General features: G+C 60.5%; 1 protein-coding gene across 18 annotated transcripts in view; it reads left to right on the forward strand.

Annotated features, from left to right (window-relative positions):
* MAPK8IP3 (mitogen-activated protein kinase 8 interacting protein 3) overlaps positions 1–18,548 on the forward strand; it is a 46,117-nt gene that overhangs the window by 16,419 nt on the left and 11,150 nt on the right. For 4 of the 18 annotated variants that reach the window (XM_072835236.1, XM_072835247.1, XM_072835241.1 and 1 more), the window contains exons 3-10: positions 356–426; positions 681–772; positions 4,327–4,350; positions 6,618–6,747; positions 10,214–10,460; positions 11,350–11,452; positions 11,649–11,767; positions 18,064–18,075. In XM_072835236.1, coding sequence (XP_072691337.1) covers positions 356–426; positions 681–772; positions 4,327–4,350; positions 6,618–6,747; positions 10,214–10,460; positions 11,350–11,452; positions 11,649–11,767; positions 18,064–18,075 — 798 coding nt within the window. Of the gene's footprint in view, positions 1–355; positions 427–680; positions 773–4,326; positions 4,351–6,617; positions 6,748–7,956; positions 8,085–9,435; positions 9,541–10,213; positions 10,461–11,349; positions 11,453–11,648; positions 11,768–18,063; positions 18,076–18,548 lie in introns of those variants that run through there. The other 14 variants (XM_072835242.1, XM_072835244.1, XM_072835239.1 and 11 more) reach the window with 10 other exon arrangements.

The following is an 18,548-nucleotide window of genomic DNA, read 5'->3' on the forward strand; positions in this document are numbered from 1 at the left end:
CCCCATCTTGCCTCCACCTGACCCTGGTGAGCTCCCCGCATCTCAAGCACGGATGGTAGCCCCGGGGGTGAGCTTCGTTCATCTTGTTTCTCTCCGCGGCAGAACTGATCACCCTCAAGTCACACAGCACGCACAGTATGTGCCTCCCAGGCCAGCCAGCGTCTGCCTTCTTGTCTCTGCCTTCTCGTCTGCCGGGGCTGTCTGCTGACAGTACCCATCTGGACTGGTGGTGCCACTGCACTCTGCAACAGGCGTCAGTTTGTCCTGGAACCTTCTGCCCACATGCAGGGCCCGAGGGAGTGAGGAGGGGGAGGAGTGGGCTGCGTTGTTGACAGGCCATGGCTGTGTTTTCCAGTTTCCCGGTTGGAGGAGCGAGAGTCGGAGATGAAGAAGGAGTATAACGCTCTGCATCAGCGGCACACAGAGGTAGGTGCCTGGCCTTGACTGGCAGGGCCACACTGAGACGTGTGCCACGGGCCCGGGCTTGCCTTTCTGGCCTCTTCTTTCTGGTTTCCGCTGCCCCAGCCGGAAAGCCGTCAGCCGTGTGCTGGTCGGGCTGCACTCCACAAACATGTTCGTACTGCTGTCAGCACCGTGAGCCTGAAATACTGCGTGGGCTAGAGGAGGGAAGAGAGGCCTGGGTCAACAGGAACGACTTACCGCACTTCTGTCCTCTGCAGATGATCCAGACCTACGTGGAACATATCGAGAGGTCCAAGATGCAGCAAGTCGGGGGAAACAGCCAAACTGAGGGTAGCCTGCCGGGGAGGAGGTAAGGCGGGAAGTGGGTATCCCTCATCCCCAGGTGCTCCGGATGAGCTGTGTCCACCCCTGACTCAGGAGAGGGTCTGGTCAGAGTGTGTGGCCGGAGCAGGAGTGTATGTGCACGTGGCTCAGGCTCAGGGCCTGGGGCACATGGCAGGCCTTCTGCTTGCCACATGCAGTCACAAAGGCCCAGGGAAAATGGGGTGGCGGGTCCTGATAAGATGCTGTGCTTGTGGGTCCACCTACCACCTAATATTTGTCTGTGGCCTCGACATCAACACTCGGGCTTCTGGGGTCACGTGCAGGCCGGTGCAGAGACACCGCGTATGGTGGCAGGAGGGGTGGTGCCTGGGTGCAGGATGCTGGCACTTGGGGCCGTTGGTAAGGTTCAAAGCCCAGCTCTGACCCCTGTCGGGGAGCAGCCCCATGCCTCGTTTTCTCCTCCACAAAATGAAGCAGGTAGTATCTACCTGGATGAATCGGAAATGAAGGTTCTGATCCCTGTGGGATGTGGATCTGTACACGTAGGCACAACGGCTCCCCCGTCACAGACCCAGGGCTCCGGGGGCCTCTGTGGGCCGTGAATAGCTCGGATCATGAGAGCCAAGTGCGTGGGCAGGGGAGCGACCCGGACACTCTGGCGACCCCCAGGCTGGTCAGGGCGGCACCAGTAGGTCCTGGGGCCCTTGCCTGTCTGGGGTTGGGAGCGGTGCCGGTTTCGTCTGCAGTGGGGGAGGTGATCACCTTCTGTGCCCTCTGGTCGGGATAAGGCCGGACTGAGGTCTCCGAGGGCGCAGACCGTCAGCCATCATCTCTGGGGTGTAGCCAGCGTGTGTGGGGGTTGGCCTGTGGGAGACCAAGGCCGTCCACCCGGGCCTGGGGGTGAGGTGAGGGGTACCCACGTCTCCAGGCCCTCATAGCTGGGAGGAGGGGCCGGAGGTTGGAATCCCAGGTCACGCAGACGGCGCCCAGCTGTTGGTCCTCGTTCCTTCAGGCCAACGCCTGAAGCCCTGGCCACGCCCCGTCGCTCGCTGGCCACGAAGCTCTGTCTGGGCCTGCCTCTCCGGCGATTGCACCACAAGCAGGAGGGCTTTGGGCCCTTCCACTCTGGTGTCACCGGCCATGGTCTGGTCCCAGCGGCAAAGCCATGGCATCCCTGCGCTCAAGGCGTACAACTCAGAAACACTGAGCACGTGCACAAAGGCCAAGCAGGACCTAGGCCAGGCGGCGCCTTGATGCCTGTGTGTTTCTAGGCAGCCAGGTGCGCTCCAGCCCTGGAGAGTCTCACAGGTTGCTGGTTAGCGGCTCCGCGCCAAGCGAGAACACGGACCACAGTTTGAAGGACTGTCGTGAATGTCTGATGGTGGGAAGTGACTGTTTCCAAGCTCCCAGCTCACGGCCGGGGGAGCTTCTCTTGAGCGCACCGCGAAGTCACCAGGAGGATTTCTGAGTAACTGCACTTGGATGCTGACCTGGGGCGGAGGTGGCTTTGGGGGGTTCCTATGGGGCATCGGGCAGGGCCCTCTGCACTGCGGCCACAGCGGCTGGGCGGCTTGGGCATCTCTGATGAGCGCTGGGCTCTCGGCCAATTCCTGAGAGCTGCAGTATTCCGGAAGCTTCAGCTGGTTCCCTGCCAGCTCCTTTAAGGCAGGAGCACCGCGAAGGTCACGAAGGAGAACGCCCAGGGAAAAGGGCCCAATTTTCCCGGAAGCCCAGGAGGTGTGATCTCTGAACTCAGGACTGGGAGGCCATGAATGTCCAGGGCCCTAAGTCAGCGTGGCCAGCACCCCGGGCCCTGGGGATGCCACAGAACATGTGTCCTCGGAACCTCAGGATGATGTGGGCCTGGCCAAAAGCAGGAGCGGCCCAGGCGCCAGAGCCAGGCCCTCAGGGTCCGGGCCATTACTGGTGGCTGTCAGCGGACGCAGATCAGGCTTTGGTTTCTTCCTGGACGTGGAGGGTCCATGGCTACGGGACGGGGCTGCTCTCCACGGATCTCCCTGCGCTGCAGGCAGGACCTGGTCTGGAGCCTGCTGTCCCCACGTGTCTTGCGGCTCCCTTGGTCCTGAGCCCGCGTGGACTGAGCCTGGCCCCAGGCCCTGCGGCACTCTGGTGCTCAGAGCTGGGCTCCGGCCTGTCGCCGGCGCCACCCTTCTGCTGATCAGGACTCACTGCAGAGGGGCTGGCTGCGGGGTCCTGCCTGGGCTGCCCTCTGAGGCTCCACGGCAGCCCTTGGAGGCCACGTAGGCCCTCCTCCCTCAGGGAGGCCCCGCAGGAGGCTGTGCTCGTGCTGATCTGTCCTGCTGCCCGCAGGGCCCGCGTGTCACTCCTGGGTCGGGGGGCCTTCGGTGCCTGGCGTAGGGAGCACTGCTCTCCGGGGGCGGCTGTCCTGCCCGGGGCTGTCCCACACCCGGTCGAGGCCCGCAGGACCCCGTCATTGGGCAAGGGGACCCCGCAGCTATCCAGGAGAGCAAGGGGCTCTGGTCCACATTTCCGCTGAGCCCCCTCTCCCCGGTTTGATCCTGCCTGAAGGGAACCCCAAGGCTGAGGTGTGTATGATCTCCATGGCGGCGGGCCCCCGGCGCTCCATTACTAGACCTTCCTGAGCCAGACCCGTGGGCGAGAGATTCCTGCCTGCAGGAAGAGGCCTCTTGGCTGCCAGCCGAGACCCGCGTGGCCTGCATCTGCCACGTCCCCATGGCCACGGAGAGGAGCGTGCTTCTGTGGGGCCTTGCTTGGGAGGCAGACAGGTGGTGCTGTGGGTCTGGGCTGCCCCCATCACCCTGCTGGCCCGTCCCCCATGGTCACCTCGCTCACCAGCCCCCGGAACCAGCCCCCAGCTGGACCTGCCTCCCCTGCAGCCGCTTCACCGGGGACCAGGCGTTCGAGGGCACCCCGTGCCTGTCTGACAGCCCCAGGGCAGCAGCCTCTCCCTGCGGCTCCACAGGGGAGGCAGGTGGAGGGAGGAAGCAGGAGCCTTCCCCACTGTGCTGGGCACGGCGTCTGCCTCCAGCGGTGCTGTGCTGCGTCTGTGGGGTCCTGGAAGGCCCGCCTCTCTGGGGTGTGCCCTCTCCTGCCACAGTTCTCTGGGGACAAATAAGCATGTCCGCCTCAGCTTCCTGGTTCACACGGCCTGGCTCCATCCTGCAGGGCCTCGTCCTCAATGCTGGGAGCCCCCCATGGTGGCCACACCATTTCCCTTCACCCCTGGCCTGGTTTTCTCGGTGTGCATGTCTGGAGAAACACCAGAGAGCTTGAGTGGGCCGTGAGCGTGTGTGTGCCCATGCTCCAGCCCTGCCCTCCCTGGGAGGGCCCACCCCCCACTGCCCGGGCGGAGAGTGTGGTGAGGCAGAGACGGTCACGTGTCTGTCGTGTGTGTGTGACGTGCAGATGTCCACATGTCTCCACATGTGTCTGTCTCTGCGGAGGGAAGCCCTCCGCCCCACATGCTCACCCTCCATGTGACCTGACCCCTGACCTGTGCCCTCTAATACTGTCTTCTCGTCTCGTCCCTGTGCTGTCGCCGGTGTGTGCTGCCTTGTGTCTGTCGCCGCCCTGCAGTCCTCGCCAGTCGTGGAGGAAAAGGTAAAGCCTGGGGCAGCGTTCCTGCTGCCATGTGGGGCGCCCGGGGTGCCCTGGGGTTCGGGAGAGTCCATCCTGCTGGTGGTTCCTAATCACTGGCATGGGGCTGGTCCTTGGCCGGCCCGACAGATTTTCTGCAGCAGTATTACAGATCACAGACCGTGGGTGTGGCACTTAGAGGCCATGCAGAAGAGGCAGCGGGCGAGACCCAGGTCCCCAAGACAGCCTCAGACTAGCTAGTGGCCACTAGCTAGCTAGGGGCCCCCGCCCAGCACACACAACCTTGGTCATAGGTCAGCCTCGGGCCTGAGCGTGGGGCCGGCACTGCAGGGAGGTGGTTGGCAGGGCTGGAGACCCCGCCCTCTGGCGTCAGATGGACCTGGACTTATAGGCGGCTCCAGCACTTCGAGCTCTGGGCCCAGAGCCGCTGGTATGACCGTGACCCGTGCAGGCAGCTTGACCTCCGCGGGCCATGTGACTCCCCCAGACTGCGGCTTCTGAAGTGGACAAGCATTGACATCTCTCGAAGGAGCAGCGGGGATGTGACAAGGGGACTGGGTCTGGGTTGTTGGCGGCAGTGCCCCGCCGTGCCCCCGGGCTCGTGGAGCAGGCCACCTGTGGCTCCGTGAGGAGCAGAGAGAGAAGATGGGGCTCGATTCCTGGGGACGATGCCCATTGCAGGAGGGCAGCCTGGCTGTCTCCGGGCGCAGCATGTCCGTGCACAGCAGCAGAACCAGGTGGTGGGCACATGCCCCTGTCCTTGGAGGCAAGATGCTCAGTCTGCCCCTGGCCTGGTGCCGAGGGATCCACTGTGCATTTCTCCCGAGGTGGAGCGGGGCCCCGGACAGGGGTTCCAGCAGTGGCACTGGGAGCCCACGGAGGCAGAGTGGGCGAAGGATGTGCCTGGACCCTCCTAGGGATGTGCTCCACGCAGCGGCCGGCGCCTTCCCCGACCCCCGGGAGCAGGCGGGGCTACTTGTGCAGAGGGCCGGGCGCAGCCAGAGCCTCGGGGGGACCTGCTGCAGTGTCCAGGTACCTGTGGACGGACTCGGAGCGGCATGACTTGGTGCCTTTCTTAGCGTCTAAGCGTCTTTAACTCTCAGGTGACCAGCTGAGACCGTGTCCCTGTCGCAGGGGGTGAGGGCTGCGTGAGGCACCTGCGGTTGTCCACGGGAGACCAGCTTCCTGAGCGGCCTAGGCCTTGAAATGTGGAGGTGCTGGTGGCTCCCACCCTTCAGGAGCACCCACTCCTCTGTGTGTGTGTGTTCCTGCCACAGCCTCGCTCCGCTCCCGGGGCCGCTCTGCGGGAGGCGGCATCTGGCTGAACAGGACCCACCAGCCGGCCTCAGGGCAGACAAGCCAGGACTCCTGCTCAGACTGTGCTTTCCTCCTGCTTCATCCCAGCCCTGGCCAGTCCTAGAACTGCCCAGGGGCACCAGCCAGAGAACCCCGCTTCCCGGGCCGGGCTTCTGGCCGCCGCCCACCTGGAGCGTCTCCTCGGACTAAACCCAGCGGGCAGCTTCTGGCTTCGTCCCCCCTGACTCCTGGCGCCTGCCGTTAGCAGTCTCCTGGCCTCCTTTAAGGGAACCCCCTCTGGGGTCAGCGCTTCGTGACAACCGGGAAGAGCCACATGGAGCAGGAGAAAGGGACCCCCGTGGGCCATACAGGGTGCAACACCCAATGAAGGATGGGCCCCCTGTTACTCTGTATGCATCCCGCCAACGTCTGACACTGAGAAGATCTCTCGAAGGAACAGTGAAGGCGGAGGGCAGTGGACAGGGAGCAAAGAGAGGGCAGAAGGGTTGATTCCTGCCGCCTGGCCGCAGGAGGCAGACGTGGGGCCCTCGGCAGCCCGGAGGCACGTCTGGGCTCCCCCTAGTAAAGCGTCGGGGGAGCCGTGGTCACCCTGGAACACCTGTGCTGGCCACGATGCCAAGGGGCCTGCTGCTGGCACCGCTGTGGGATTTCTTAGCAAACAGAGCAGGTGTCTGTAAAATCAAAATAACTATAAACGTGACAAATCACCATGGAGGGAAGGGGAGAGCCCCTTCGGCCTGCAGTGCAGCTGAGGTGCCCCTGAACGTGGGAACAGGTCTGGTTCCAGGGAACCATAGCTCAGGGAGCAGGCAGCCTCCGGCCCCGCCCACATCTGGCCCTCGGCCATAGCAGCTGGGTCTGCAGGGCAGGCCCCAGGGCCCCCAGAGCCTGCAGTTCTGGAGCTGTGCGCCTCGTCTAACATGCACTTCCCTGCTCTCTCCCTCATGTTTCAGCAGGAAGGAGCGCCCCACCTCTCTGAATGTCTTCCCCCTGGCCGAGGGCATGGTACGTGCACAGATGGGGGGCAAGCTCGCGCCTGCGGGGGACCACTGGCACCCGAGTGACCTCAGCTCCAGCTACCAGGTTTTGTAGCCGTACCATGGAGTGAGGGTCCCTCTCTGTCGCCCATGCTCATTCAGGAAGCGTCTGTGTGTACAACCCTTTGCAGCTCCCCCTCCTGGCCCCTGGCCCTGGGGTGGTGGGGCTGTTCTCCGAGGTGTGCGCCCAAGGAAAGCACCAGCTCAGGGGGTGCGGGCAGCAGCCAGGGCCTCTGCAGCCAGGGCATGCCCATCTGTTCGGCCGAGCTGAGCCTTTGCTCTGGGGGGCACAAGCATGCCTGTCCCCCCAGACCCGTCCCAGAGTACGAGCCCTGAGGCCACACTGGACACCAGCCCAGGACATCTCGTATCCTGGTGTCTAAGGTTTGCACTTCCACCGGGAGAAAGTCAGGGTGAGGAGCCAGCATCTCTCCTCTAGATGGTGCCTGTCTGTGCTAACGACTGCTGGGTCTCTAAGTTTGGAGAGGTGGCCGTCCTGGATGTGCGCCACGCACAGGGGAATGTGCCTCTCAGCGGGCCCCCCGAGAAAGCCAGGGCAGGGACTCCCCCTGACCCGGCTCGCTCAGGGCCCCTGGTCACTGGTGGCCAGTGCTGGTCCATGAGCTCAGCCCTGCCTCCGTCAGACAGGCTGTGGCCGCGTCGCCAGGTAAGGATGCCACCCTCGGGGTTGCAGAAGGCAACGCTGCTGGGCCTCCAGGCCAGGCTGGTGGATCCGAGGCCTGGACTTCTCCCAAAGCTTCTTCCTGCTGCAGCTTGTGGCTGACTGTCCCTCTGTCCCTGGGCGTCCAGCTTGCCTGCAGGAGGCGCTGCAAGCTGCCCACTCTGCCAGAAAGTGACCCTGCTCGCTTCAGCTTTTGTCCCAGACAGGGAGCATGTGTCTGCAACCTCTGACCTAGGCGCTTACCCTTCGTCCCCATTATGGACTGCCCTGTCTGTGTGGGGAGCCGGGCAGAAGGGCAGGGGCCTGTGGGGTCATCTGCAGCGGCCAAAGAGGCCTGCCTGCGGCCGAGCCAGCTTTCTTCCCGCCTGTCTCTTCTTTCTCCTGCCGCGTCATCTGAAGTAGCCTGGGTTTTCATCCCACTGTTGTATGTTTCAGTTTGTAGGTGTATTTGATTTGATTTTTTTAAAATTACGTTTAAGTTCTTTTTATTTCGTGCTCTAGGTTTTAAGGTTTTTCTAATTTCTTAATTTTTTTGTTGTTTTTTGTTTTGTTTTTTGTTTTTATGTGCTGTATTTTCAGTGTTTTAACCAAACAGTTGTGGCTACTCATGGTGAGGAATGACCGCTAAGAGTTTGGGTTCTTTGCATTTGGAGGTCACTGCCACACGTTGGTGTTTAGGAGGTTGAGAGGTTTGCTGCTAGGTAAGTGGTGGCCAGGGGAGTGTCCCATGGGTAGGTGGCGGCCTGTAGGGTCAGGGAGAGCCAGGTACTGGGGGAGGCCTGGCCACGCTGCACGGTTCCTTTCGGTGACTTCCAGGGTCAAGGAGGCCCACTGCAAACCCACAGACCTGAGCTTGCCGGGCACGGACCAGCCGGGGACCGTGGCCCTGAGGAAGGTGTTCCGGGAAACATGTGGCTCTGAAAGGCATGCACTCCTGTACCTGGCCTCCCCCAGCCCCCACCAGACTTCCCCGTGCCTCTGGACTCCTGGGGCCATGTCTCCTTGAGTGCTGGCCCGGGCTGGTTGGCAGCAGAGGGCCCTTACCTGTGGGACGCCCAGAAGCCTCTGCCGTGTGGGGCAGACAGACTGCTGGGGCAGCTCCATCACAGAGGCTCTCAGGAAAGGATTTTTCCTTCTCTAATTGGCCTTAAGCTGTAGAACCCAAATAGAAAATGCTTGTACCGGGGTGCTTCTAGGGAGAGAGAGGCACAGGCTGTTGCACGGGGCATAGCGCCTTGGCACATCAATGGTCTGGGCCATCCTGGGGCCTGCAGGGTAGTGGTCCGCCTCCACCCACTGGACACCAGGAGCACCCACCTGTCCCTAGGCATGATAGCCACAGATGTTCCCAGACATCACCAAGCATCCCCTGAGGACATGGTGGGCCTGGGTGAGAGCCCCTGCCTAGAGGAGGATGTGGAATAGTGAGAGTCCTGGCAGAGAGGTGTCAGGAGCCTGTTAGATGAAACCAGACATCTCTGTCCCAGGCCCTGGCCTGACACCACACGATCAGGAAAAGGCAGGTCTCAGGGATGCCCAACCAGCTCTGCCTCCTGGGCACCTGGCGGCAGCCATGGGAGCCTGGTCACCCTCCCTAGGTGAAAGGGGTGTAGGTCGGTCCCAGTGTGCATCCAGCTTTACGGACAGGCCCCCTGCCATCAGCTCCTCCCCTGCGAGAAAGCACTCCCAGAAGCTCCCCTTCTGCAGAAACACGTGGCCCAGTGCTGTCGGCCACAGCCATGGCCACGGCCACTGGGGCATGCGAGCCGTAGCCGCTTGGGAAGCCGCGCCCCTTCTCCACCCCCTAGAGGGTAGCAAGGTCTGAGGGGGGTGCTGCCCACTGAGGACGGCATTGGGGTGAGTCAGGGTCATCAGTGTTAGTAGACAAGTGGGCCAATTCCCAGATACTGTCGGATGGTTTCATGAGGAGGGACTGTGGATGAGGGTGGCTTCGTTTCCCGTGCGGTACTCACGTACAGTGTGTTCTCTCCAGGGAGATTCTGGTTTTTGTTTTTTTTGTTTGTAAAAAATTTTTATTTATTTTATTTTAAGTAATTTGCACACCCAGCGTGGGGCTCGAACTTACTACCCCGAGATCAAGAGTCACATGCTCCACCGATGGAGCCAACCAGGCGCCCCTCCAGGGAGATTCTTAAGGTCAACAGTTGATTGCAGTTTTCAATGAGCTGGTCTCTCTTGGAATGTTTTAAGGGTGACCCATTGTCTGGAAGTGGGGTTATAGGTTGATTGCATTTACATAGATACGTAGACCTTGAGTTCCAGTTGAGCCGAGGGGACCTGGTGTCTCTAGGAGGTGGGTGCCCCTTTCCAGCCCCTTCTCATCCTAGTGCAGGGAACCCGAGACAGGAGTGGCTGGGCTGCCGCCCCGACAGCTTGATCAGAGAGCGTGCTCGGCCTCCTCCCTGGTCCCCATCTAGAGTTCCCTGCCCTGCCCTGGGCTGCAACTTGTTTTTGACCACCCCCTGGCTGCAAAGGGTTGCTTGCCATGTTCATGTAGCTTCATGTCCATCACACGCGGCATCAGTGGGCTGTCCTGGGGAGTGCCAGCTAAAAGGCCCCATCCAAGCCATTTAGATAAGGTGGCAGCGGCTGGGTGAACCAAGGGACTAGGCCAGAGGACTTGGCGGACAGGAGGGCAGGGGGCCTCCTGTGCCCTCAGCCTTTGACCCCGGCCAGAGAGGCCAAGCCAGGGGGCCTCTAGAAGGTGGCCTGGGACCCCGCTGACCCTGCAGGCTGTGCCCGCCTCACCGGGAGCCTGGGGACATGCTGACCCACATGGCGAGCTTCTCCCTTCCCTGTTTGGCCCTAGTGTCCACAGGACGAGATGTCCGAGTCCGGCCAGTCCTCGGCGGCTGCCACACCCAGCACCACCGGCACCAAGTCCAACACACCCACGTCCTCCGTGCCCTCGGCTGCCGTCACACCGCTCAACGAGAGCCTGCAGCCCCTGGGGGACTATGGTGCCGGCACGAAGGGCAGCAAGCGGGCCCGGGAGAAGCGCAACAGCCGCAACATGGAGGTCCAGGTCACGCAGGAGATGCGGAACGTCAGCATAGGTGCTGCGGCGGCTGGCGGCCGTGCCTCCCAGGGCTGGACACTCCCAGCACCCCCTCCCCCGTCCAGGCCCCCTGCTGTCCCCTCTCCCACACCCCTGCTGTCCCCCATCCCCGCCCTCTCCTTCCCGCTGGCCCGCCCCCCCCCTCTGGCCCACTCCTTGCTGTCCATGCCCCTCCCCGCTGTCCCCCCCTCACTGTCCCACCCCTTGCCATCCCCTGACCCCCCCCATCAAGCTGTCGAGGGAGGTTTCCCTTCCAGCTACCAGTGTTAGTTCTGCTAGATGTATCAGTGAGCTCAGGCTGCCGTGACATAACACATATCACAGGCCCGGCACTTCAGACCTGAGATATGCTTTCTCACAGCCCTGCAGGCCAGAAGGGAGCAGTAGGGCGTCAGGGCTAGGGCCCCCAGAGGCCTCACTCCAGACTGCCGCCTCTCCCTGTGTCCTCACCGGCTCGTCCCTCTGCATGTGTGTCCTCATCCGTTCCTCTAACAAGGACACAGTCAGATGGGGTCAGGGCCCACCCATGTGGCTGTATTTTATCCACACCTCTGTAAAAGCCTCATCTCCAAACATGGTCACATGCTGGGGTCCCAGGGGCTGCGGCTTCAGCATGTGGATTTGGGGGACACACTGGCCTCTGGCAGTGCACTCCTGACATGCTCAGTAGAGGAAGGGGAGGAGGAGAAGCGGGACATTGGGTGTGCTCATCGGAGGTCTTGAAAAAGAGACATGGTTCTGGGGCATGGGTCCTAGCCAGGCACCACCCAGGGAAGAGCCCTTTCCTGACAGTTCCTGGCTGGTGGTGATCTAGTGTGGGGTTTCCAGACGTGGGGCCAGAGGGTTGATGCCCCCCCAACCCTGGGGTTCCTGTGTGTCCCCCCCAGGCATGGGCAGCAGTGATGAGTGGTCTGATGTTCAAGACATTATCGATTCCACCCCAGAGCTGGACATGAGTCGGGAACCCCGCCTTGATCGCACGGGCAACAGGTACTCCCTGAACCTGGGGTCCTGGAGGGCTCTGTGTTCACTGTGGGCATCGGCGCCTTTGGTGGAGGTGTCCCTTGCAGCCTCTTGCACAGCAGCATTGGCACTGAGTGGCCCAGTGGGCAGTGTTGGAGGGCCCCTGCCCACAGCCCACGAATGTTGCCCACTCACCCTGTGCTTCCCGGGTGTTTCCTCACAGCCCGACCCAGGGGATCGTGAACAAGGCTTTTGGCATCAACACTGACTCCCTGTACCACGAGCTGTCAACCGCAGGGTCAGAAGTCATTGGGGACGTGGATGAAGGAGCTGACCTGCTAGGTAAACTCAAGCCACCCCCGTGACCCTAGGGCCTCAGGTTGCTGTTGTTGGTTTTGTTGGTAATGAAAGCAAAGTCTCTGTCAGCTGTGAGCCAGGAACTTCTTTTTATAGTTTTATCGAAATGTAGTTCACATATCATAAAACTTAAACTACTTAAAGTTCAGCGGGTTTCAGGGTGCTCACAGAGCTGTGTCACTTTCTAATTTTAGAACATTCTATCACTCTGAAAATAAAACTGTGCCTTTGAGCACTCAGTCTAGGCAGTGCACTTTCTAGCAATTTCCTCAAAGAATATGCTCATATGAGGTCACTGCCTATTTTCGAGCCCACGGTTGCCCCCAGAACTCCCTGCACCTGGATTGGAAAGAGTGCAGAGGGACGCCTGGGTGGCTCAGTGGTTGAGCATCTGCCTTCAGCTCAGGTCGAGATCCCGGTCCTGGGATGGAGTCCCACATCAGGGTCCCCGCAGGAGCCTGCTTCTCCCTCTGCCTGTGTCTCTGCCTCTCTCTGTGTCTCTCATGAATATATAAATAAATCGTAAAAAAGGAAATGGGTACAGAGACAGTCCCTAGTAGACTTACTTCGGGTCCTCCTTCCCGTCCTGGGATGGGTGTCAGGCGTGCCCATCAGGCAGGGCTCCAAGGCAAGCTGTGGCCCTCGGCACTGCAGGCAGGAAATTGGATGTGCTCGGTGGTGTTCACCTTCCCCCCACCACATGCCCTGTGCCCTTGTGTCTGGAGCCTGAACTTTGAGAAGCCCGCCTGTAGGACAGGAGCTCCAGGACCTTAGAGCTGCACTTAATCCTTTCCTGCTAGCTAGGTAGGCTCCAGGGCAGGAGGTGGGCTCCAGGGCAGGAGGTGGGCTCCTGGGGACAAGGTGGCTCCAGGGGACAAGGTGGCTCCAGGGGACAAGGTGGGCTCTGGGGCGGGAGGTAGCCTCCAGGGCAGGGGAGGCGGGGTCGGGGGCAGGAGTTGGGATCTGAGGGAGCAGTGGTTCCACTTAGTCCTCTCTGGACACCAGCTTCCATGGAGGTGACTCCTAGGGAAGGGTGCTCCCCACTTCTCACGGCTTAGGGGGGAGCAGCAGCTGGAGCCGGGGCTGCTGCCTCCTCAGGGGAGGTGCTGGTCCCATATGGGAATCAGGCTGCTTCAGCTGCTGTGATCCATATGCAGTCGCCTGCTGCCTGAGGAGGAGGAGCTACATCGCATCAAAGAGTTTTTACTGCCAACCCTCCTGCTGTTGTCCCTCTCCACTGATTAACACTGGTGACCTTTTGCCCTCAGGGACTTGAGGGCACTTGCTTGGCTACTCTGTGTGGATGGCACCGTCTTGGGTGGCTCGGCCAGGCTTCCAGCGGCAGATGTGGCCGGGCTTGAGGCCATGAGGGAAGGGCGCCACTGGCGTGTTCCACCACGTGTACTCTCTCTTTGCTTTGGGGCTGTTGTTGGATTAGATTGCTTTAACTGGGGTGCGGGTACCTCCCGGGAACCGATTCCTTGTGGCATCCGCGCCAGCATCACCTTGTGCCTAAAATGGAAGTCTTTTCAGCCAGTCTTTTCAGAAGGTAAAATTTACCTTCTCGCTGATGTTTGAGCGTATAGTTCAGTGTTACAAAGGATGTTCGTACTCGGTGGTGAGACCAGGAGCAAGAACAGGAGGCCCAGCAGTGGGTGTTTCTAATGGGATTTTTCTCATAAGTGTTGTAGAAACATATATTTAAAAAGAAAAACTATTAATATTCAGAAACAATTTACTTAGAGGAAATTACTTTTAACATTCTGACATCCTTCTACTCTATGTAGTTCAGATGATCCTGTATACGTTCTGATTTTCATTTTCGGAAGAGTAATACATGCTTAAATACTATTCAAATAATATGAGAAACTGCCAAGAACAGGGTAAACACCAAATGCCCACCTCCCCCTACCGCCGTCATGAGTGTTTTAATACGTTGCCACACCTTCTCTGGCACTGTAGCACACACATGTGCGTGTCAGGTCATGTCTCCCTCCCCAGCGGGAATGTGAACGTTTCCCTGGCCCACTGATACTCCTCCACACATCAGATTACTTCACAGGACTGCAAATTATTCAACTCTCTTGGTTCTGCATTTTGCTGTTTGGACATTGCCGTCACACATGCTGTGGGCAGACGTCTGCACCCACACCTGTGACAACTTTAGGACCGATTCCTAGAGTGGGAGCCTCAAGGTAAAAGTGGGCTCCTGAGAGCATCTGCATGCTGTTCTCCCAGATGAGGCTGCGCTGGGGCTAGCACCCACAGCCACAGGGGCCTGGCCCGGCTGCCCTTCAGGCGTTGGGCCCGCTGGGCTGGGAGGGGCATGGGAAGGAACGCCCATCAGTAGGGTTCACTGGCTGGGACGAGGCTGTAGGGGTAGCCGTGCACGTTGTGTGTGTCCATGAAGGCGCACTTTTCTGCCTGGGCCCACCTCGGAGGCTGCACGTGCAGAGGACACCACCCAGCAGGCCACCGTGCATCTCGGGTGTTTGAGGATTTGATAAGAGACAACAGCCGTCTCCTTAGGAAAACACACAGGCACGCCGCAGCTTGCATTTCTGTGCCAGCATCGCTGGCAGGGGCAGGAAATGGAATGTAGGGCCGGGGCAGAGTAGGAGCCCACCGGACCTTGTACTATGGCCCCTCACGTCTCACGGCAACATGGTCACGGGAAGTGTCTTGCCAGCGTTGGACATGCATGGCCGCCGTTCATCCGGGGGAATGCTGCTGCCCCCATTTCATGGATGAAGAAACGAGGTCAGGGAGGGTGAGGTGAAGACACAGAGTCAGGACCTGAACCCAGGTCTGCTAGAGCAGCAGCTCCTGCTGACCTCCCACTCTGCTGCTCATCATGGCTTTGTTGAGATGCAGTGTCACACCGTACAGTTCACCTGCTAGAAGTGTACAGTCGCATGTCTCTGAGCACTTGGAGCATATTCAGAGTCGAGGGATCACCATCATGTTAGAACATTTCACCCCCAAAGGAGACCTGTGCCTGTGGGCAGCCCTGTCCCTCCACACCATCCCACGCCCAGCCCCTGGCAGCCACTCCTGTGTTCCCGTGTCTGCACGTTGGCCTCCTCTGGCCGTTTCATACCAGCGGTCCTTGTCCAAGCGGCCTCTTACCTTTGAGGTTCCTGCACTTTGTAGTAGGTCCTCCTTATGGCTGAGTGCCATTGTGTTGCGCGGATAGGCCACACCTCGTATATCCTTTCATCCACTGAGGGGTCACTTCCACCCTTGGCCATTGTGGCTGATGCTTCTGCGAGACCTTTGGTCCCTCACGAGGTCCAGGGCTGCCAGAACTGACCAGCCTCCTCACCGCCCAGGCACTCTGCAGCCTGCCCGTGGGTCGATCCCACTGGCCTGAGTCTCCTGCCTCGCCCAGCAGCTCCAGGCCACGGGGCTGTCCCCTCCCTCCCATCTTCAGGGCTGCAGGGCGCTTTTAGCATCACGCCAGATGCCACTTTGGTAGAGAAACCACATCAGCAGTGATGAGAGGAAAGAGTGGAGAACCAGCAGCACACGTCAGTGAGCTTGACCTCCATGGCAGACGTAGGATGGCTCCTGGGAGGGAAGTGACGTCTGGTGAATGTCCTGGGGTCACTTCCCTAGAAGAGCACCTGGGAGGGAAGTGACGTCTGGTGAATGTCCTGGGGTCACTTCCCTAGAAGAGCACCTGTTGTGACCTTTTCATGAGAAGACCTCATGAGGTGCATCTACTGGGTCTTTGTTCTGGGAAAATGCAAACCAGAATCCTCTTGTCATAGGGCGACAGGGCGCGAGTCACTGTGCTGTGTACTCAGAACTTCCACCGCGATACTCCATGGGTCGGTGGGCACCGCCTAGTTCGGGCTGGGATGCCCCCCCCCCATTCTTGGGAAACACCCGTCAATGAGCTGTGCCTCGCCAGTGTGGCTGCTCCACGGAGGAGCCTGGGGCCAGGGAGCGGCTCTGGTAGTCTCCATTCTGTGGCCGTTTTCGCTGAGGAAAGGCCCTGTGGCCTCAGAAACACCAGTGCCACGGGCTGGGGTGAGCGGAGTCCTCCGTGCTTCACGGGCCTGCACCGCCTGCTCCCTGCCTCTTGGCACTTGGGCTGTGAATTCCTGTAGCAAGAAGGAAGGAAAGAACCTGGAGAGGCAGGTCTCAGGTCTCACTAAACTCCTGCCACCGCTTGCCACACACACCGTGACTTAAGAAATCGAGCCCTTGCTGCCGGTCCCCGGAGGGGGTGCCATCGAGTGAGACCACACCTGGTCCCAGGGGCGCCACACTGCCACCGTGCATCCCTCGAGGTGAGGGAGTCGTGCTTGGTGACCACTTCACGCGCACTGGGGCCTAGCAGGCGGTGTCCCGTGAGCCACGGGAGTCCCCGCGAGGGAGACTGTGTGCCCCCTTCACAAATGAGGGAACGGAAGAGAAGCCAGGCAGTTAGACTGTGCAGGGCTGCACTGGCCGGCCAGACCCAGAGCGTGTGCAAATCACCTTGAGAAAGACCAACGCGTGTGAACAAGTCAGGAAACACGACTGAAGAGCAGGAGACCAGCCTCGGAGTCTCAGACGTGTGGTTCGTGCTGGGTCTGCCTGCGCAGCTCCGGAGCCGCCCCGCAACCTCACCCAGCGGCCCCTGGTCCGGACGGAAGTGCCCTTGACGAAGGGATTCTGAGGTTCACCCAGAGGAGTAAGCGTGTGGGAGCAGCCCGGGATGATTGAGAAAGAACAAGGTCGAGGGTTGCCCGATGTTCCAGGCGTGAAAGCATTTATAGCGCTGCGGCCACACGCCAGCGGCCCCGGGGTCCCTGGTGCGAGACCAGAGCCATGTGAGGGGTGGACTCGCCAGGCATCCCCTTGGTGAAGAATGAAGTGTGGCCCCCACCTCGTGCAGCACACCAAAGGTTTCTAGTAGATGGAAGATGCAGGTGTAAAAACATGAGGAGAGGGCAGCCCGGAGGCTCAGCGGTTTAGCGCCGCCTTCCACCCAGGGCCTGATCCTGGGGACCCGGGATCGGGTCCCACGTCAGGCTTCCGGCACGGAGCCTGCTTCTCCCTCTGCCTGGGTCTCTGCCTCTCTCTGTATCTCTCATTAATAAATAAAATCTTAAAAAAAAAAAAACATGAGGAAGGAAGCCAAAGCATCCTGGAGAGTGTGTTGGCGATCGGAGCCCCCCTCCGTGGCCACAGCCGTAGGGGAAAATACTGACATGTCTGATGCACGCAGCTTAAGAAAAGGTGCGTCGTTTCCCACCCGAGTGGAACCCAGTGGTGCATACACACAAGATGGCAGCGAACACCAATGGATGCTCAACCTCGAGAACAATCCAGGGAACGCGGAGAGAACTCTTTCCTCAAGAGATCCACAAAGCCCAAGCAAGTGCTGCTGCGCCTGCTGCCAGGAGGTGTGGCCCGCGGAGTAGCTGGCAGTGTGGGGTGGTGGCCGGGCGGGGACAGGGCCTCCAGCGGGCCCCCTCGTGTCCTGCACCAGGCACGCCATGGCACGGGGCGCTGCGCCCGAGGTGACACGGATCTCCTGTGCAGTGTCTCCTGGCATAGAGCACCTGGCCCAGGAGCGTGGATAGCATGGCCCTGAGGCTGTCCTTTCACTGCTGGTGTTTCTCCCGGAGTTCTGAGAAGCATCCCAGCTGCGGACAGACGTTGCCCCAGGAGGGAGCAAGGAGAGAGGGTGCACCTGTTTGTCACTTAAATTCCTACATTAGACTCTGGAGAAGTCAAGAGACTGTAGTGTTCCTTGTGCGGGAAATGACCACGCAGAGTGGTAGTGTTGCACCCATCTCCAGCGGGGCAGCAGAGAGGCTTGGACCCCAGTGAGGGGGGCCCTGCCAGCCCACAGGCCCGCCGCCCCCACCACCTGCCCTCCCTCCCAGCAGCGGGCCCTCGAGCCTGGCCACCCTGGGCACCTGACCCACCCACGCACGCACGTGCACACACACACGCACACCAGTGCACACATATGCCACTGCACGTGCACACGCACACACGCTCTCGCCTTCCTAGGCCTCCCCCTCCCGAGGGCTGAGCAGGTGTGGGGCCTGGCACTGGGTCTCCCATCTTCCTGTAGGGTGGCCGTCCCCAGTGGGATTTGTCACCCACAGACCTGGTGACATCAGCTCGGGTTCCTTCTTGCTTTTCAACATGGAGATGGCTGCTCGGTGTTGCTTTCTTTTTAATGAAAATCTCTTTATTTTGTTGGTTCCAGTCACCCACTGACCTTTGTCACTTCCTTTCCCCCGTCTCTCTGTGCTTCGCTGGACACACCCCAGGGGAGTTCTCAGGTGCGTATCTGTCCCGTCTGTCTGTCTGCACCCCCCACGGCGGCGTCCAGCTGCAGTGGGGTGGCCTCCCTGGGGCACTCCCTGCTGCAGCCTCTCCCCTCCTGGTTCCTTTCCAGGCCACTAAGGCACACGTGCTTTTGCTCACCAGCCTACTGCCGCTCGGAAGCTTATTTTGGTTTGCTCTACTAGCCCACTGACCATGGCCTTCCCTGTCCCTTCAGAGGCCCACCATCCCCCTGTGCCATTCCTTAAGGTTCTACGGAGCCATGAGAAGCATAGCACAGTTGGGATGGGGCCGCAGGGCCTAGTTCTGTGGGTCTCCCCTCTGTCAGGTGCACCCCGGAAGTTGGGGGGCCTCACGCCCTAACACCCTAACGCCCACCCCTCCCAGCCCAGGACTTCTGTGTGTGACGTCGGTGCACTGCCCCGCCCTCCCCCCCCTCCCTGCACCACCGGGTGCCCCTGGCCTGGCG

Source organism: Canis lupus, chromosome 8, assembly GCF_048164855.1.
Source record: "Canis lupus baileyi chromosome 8, mCanLup2.hap1, whole genome shotgun sequence".
In the NCBI taxonomy this organism is placed as follows: domain Eukaryota; kingdom Metazoa; phylum Chordata; class Mammalia; order Carnivora; family Canidae; genus Canis; species Canis lupus.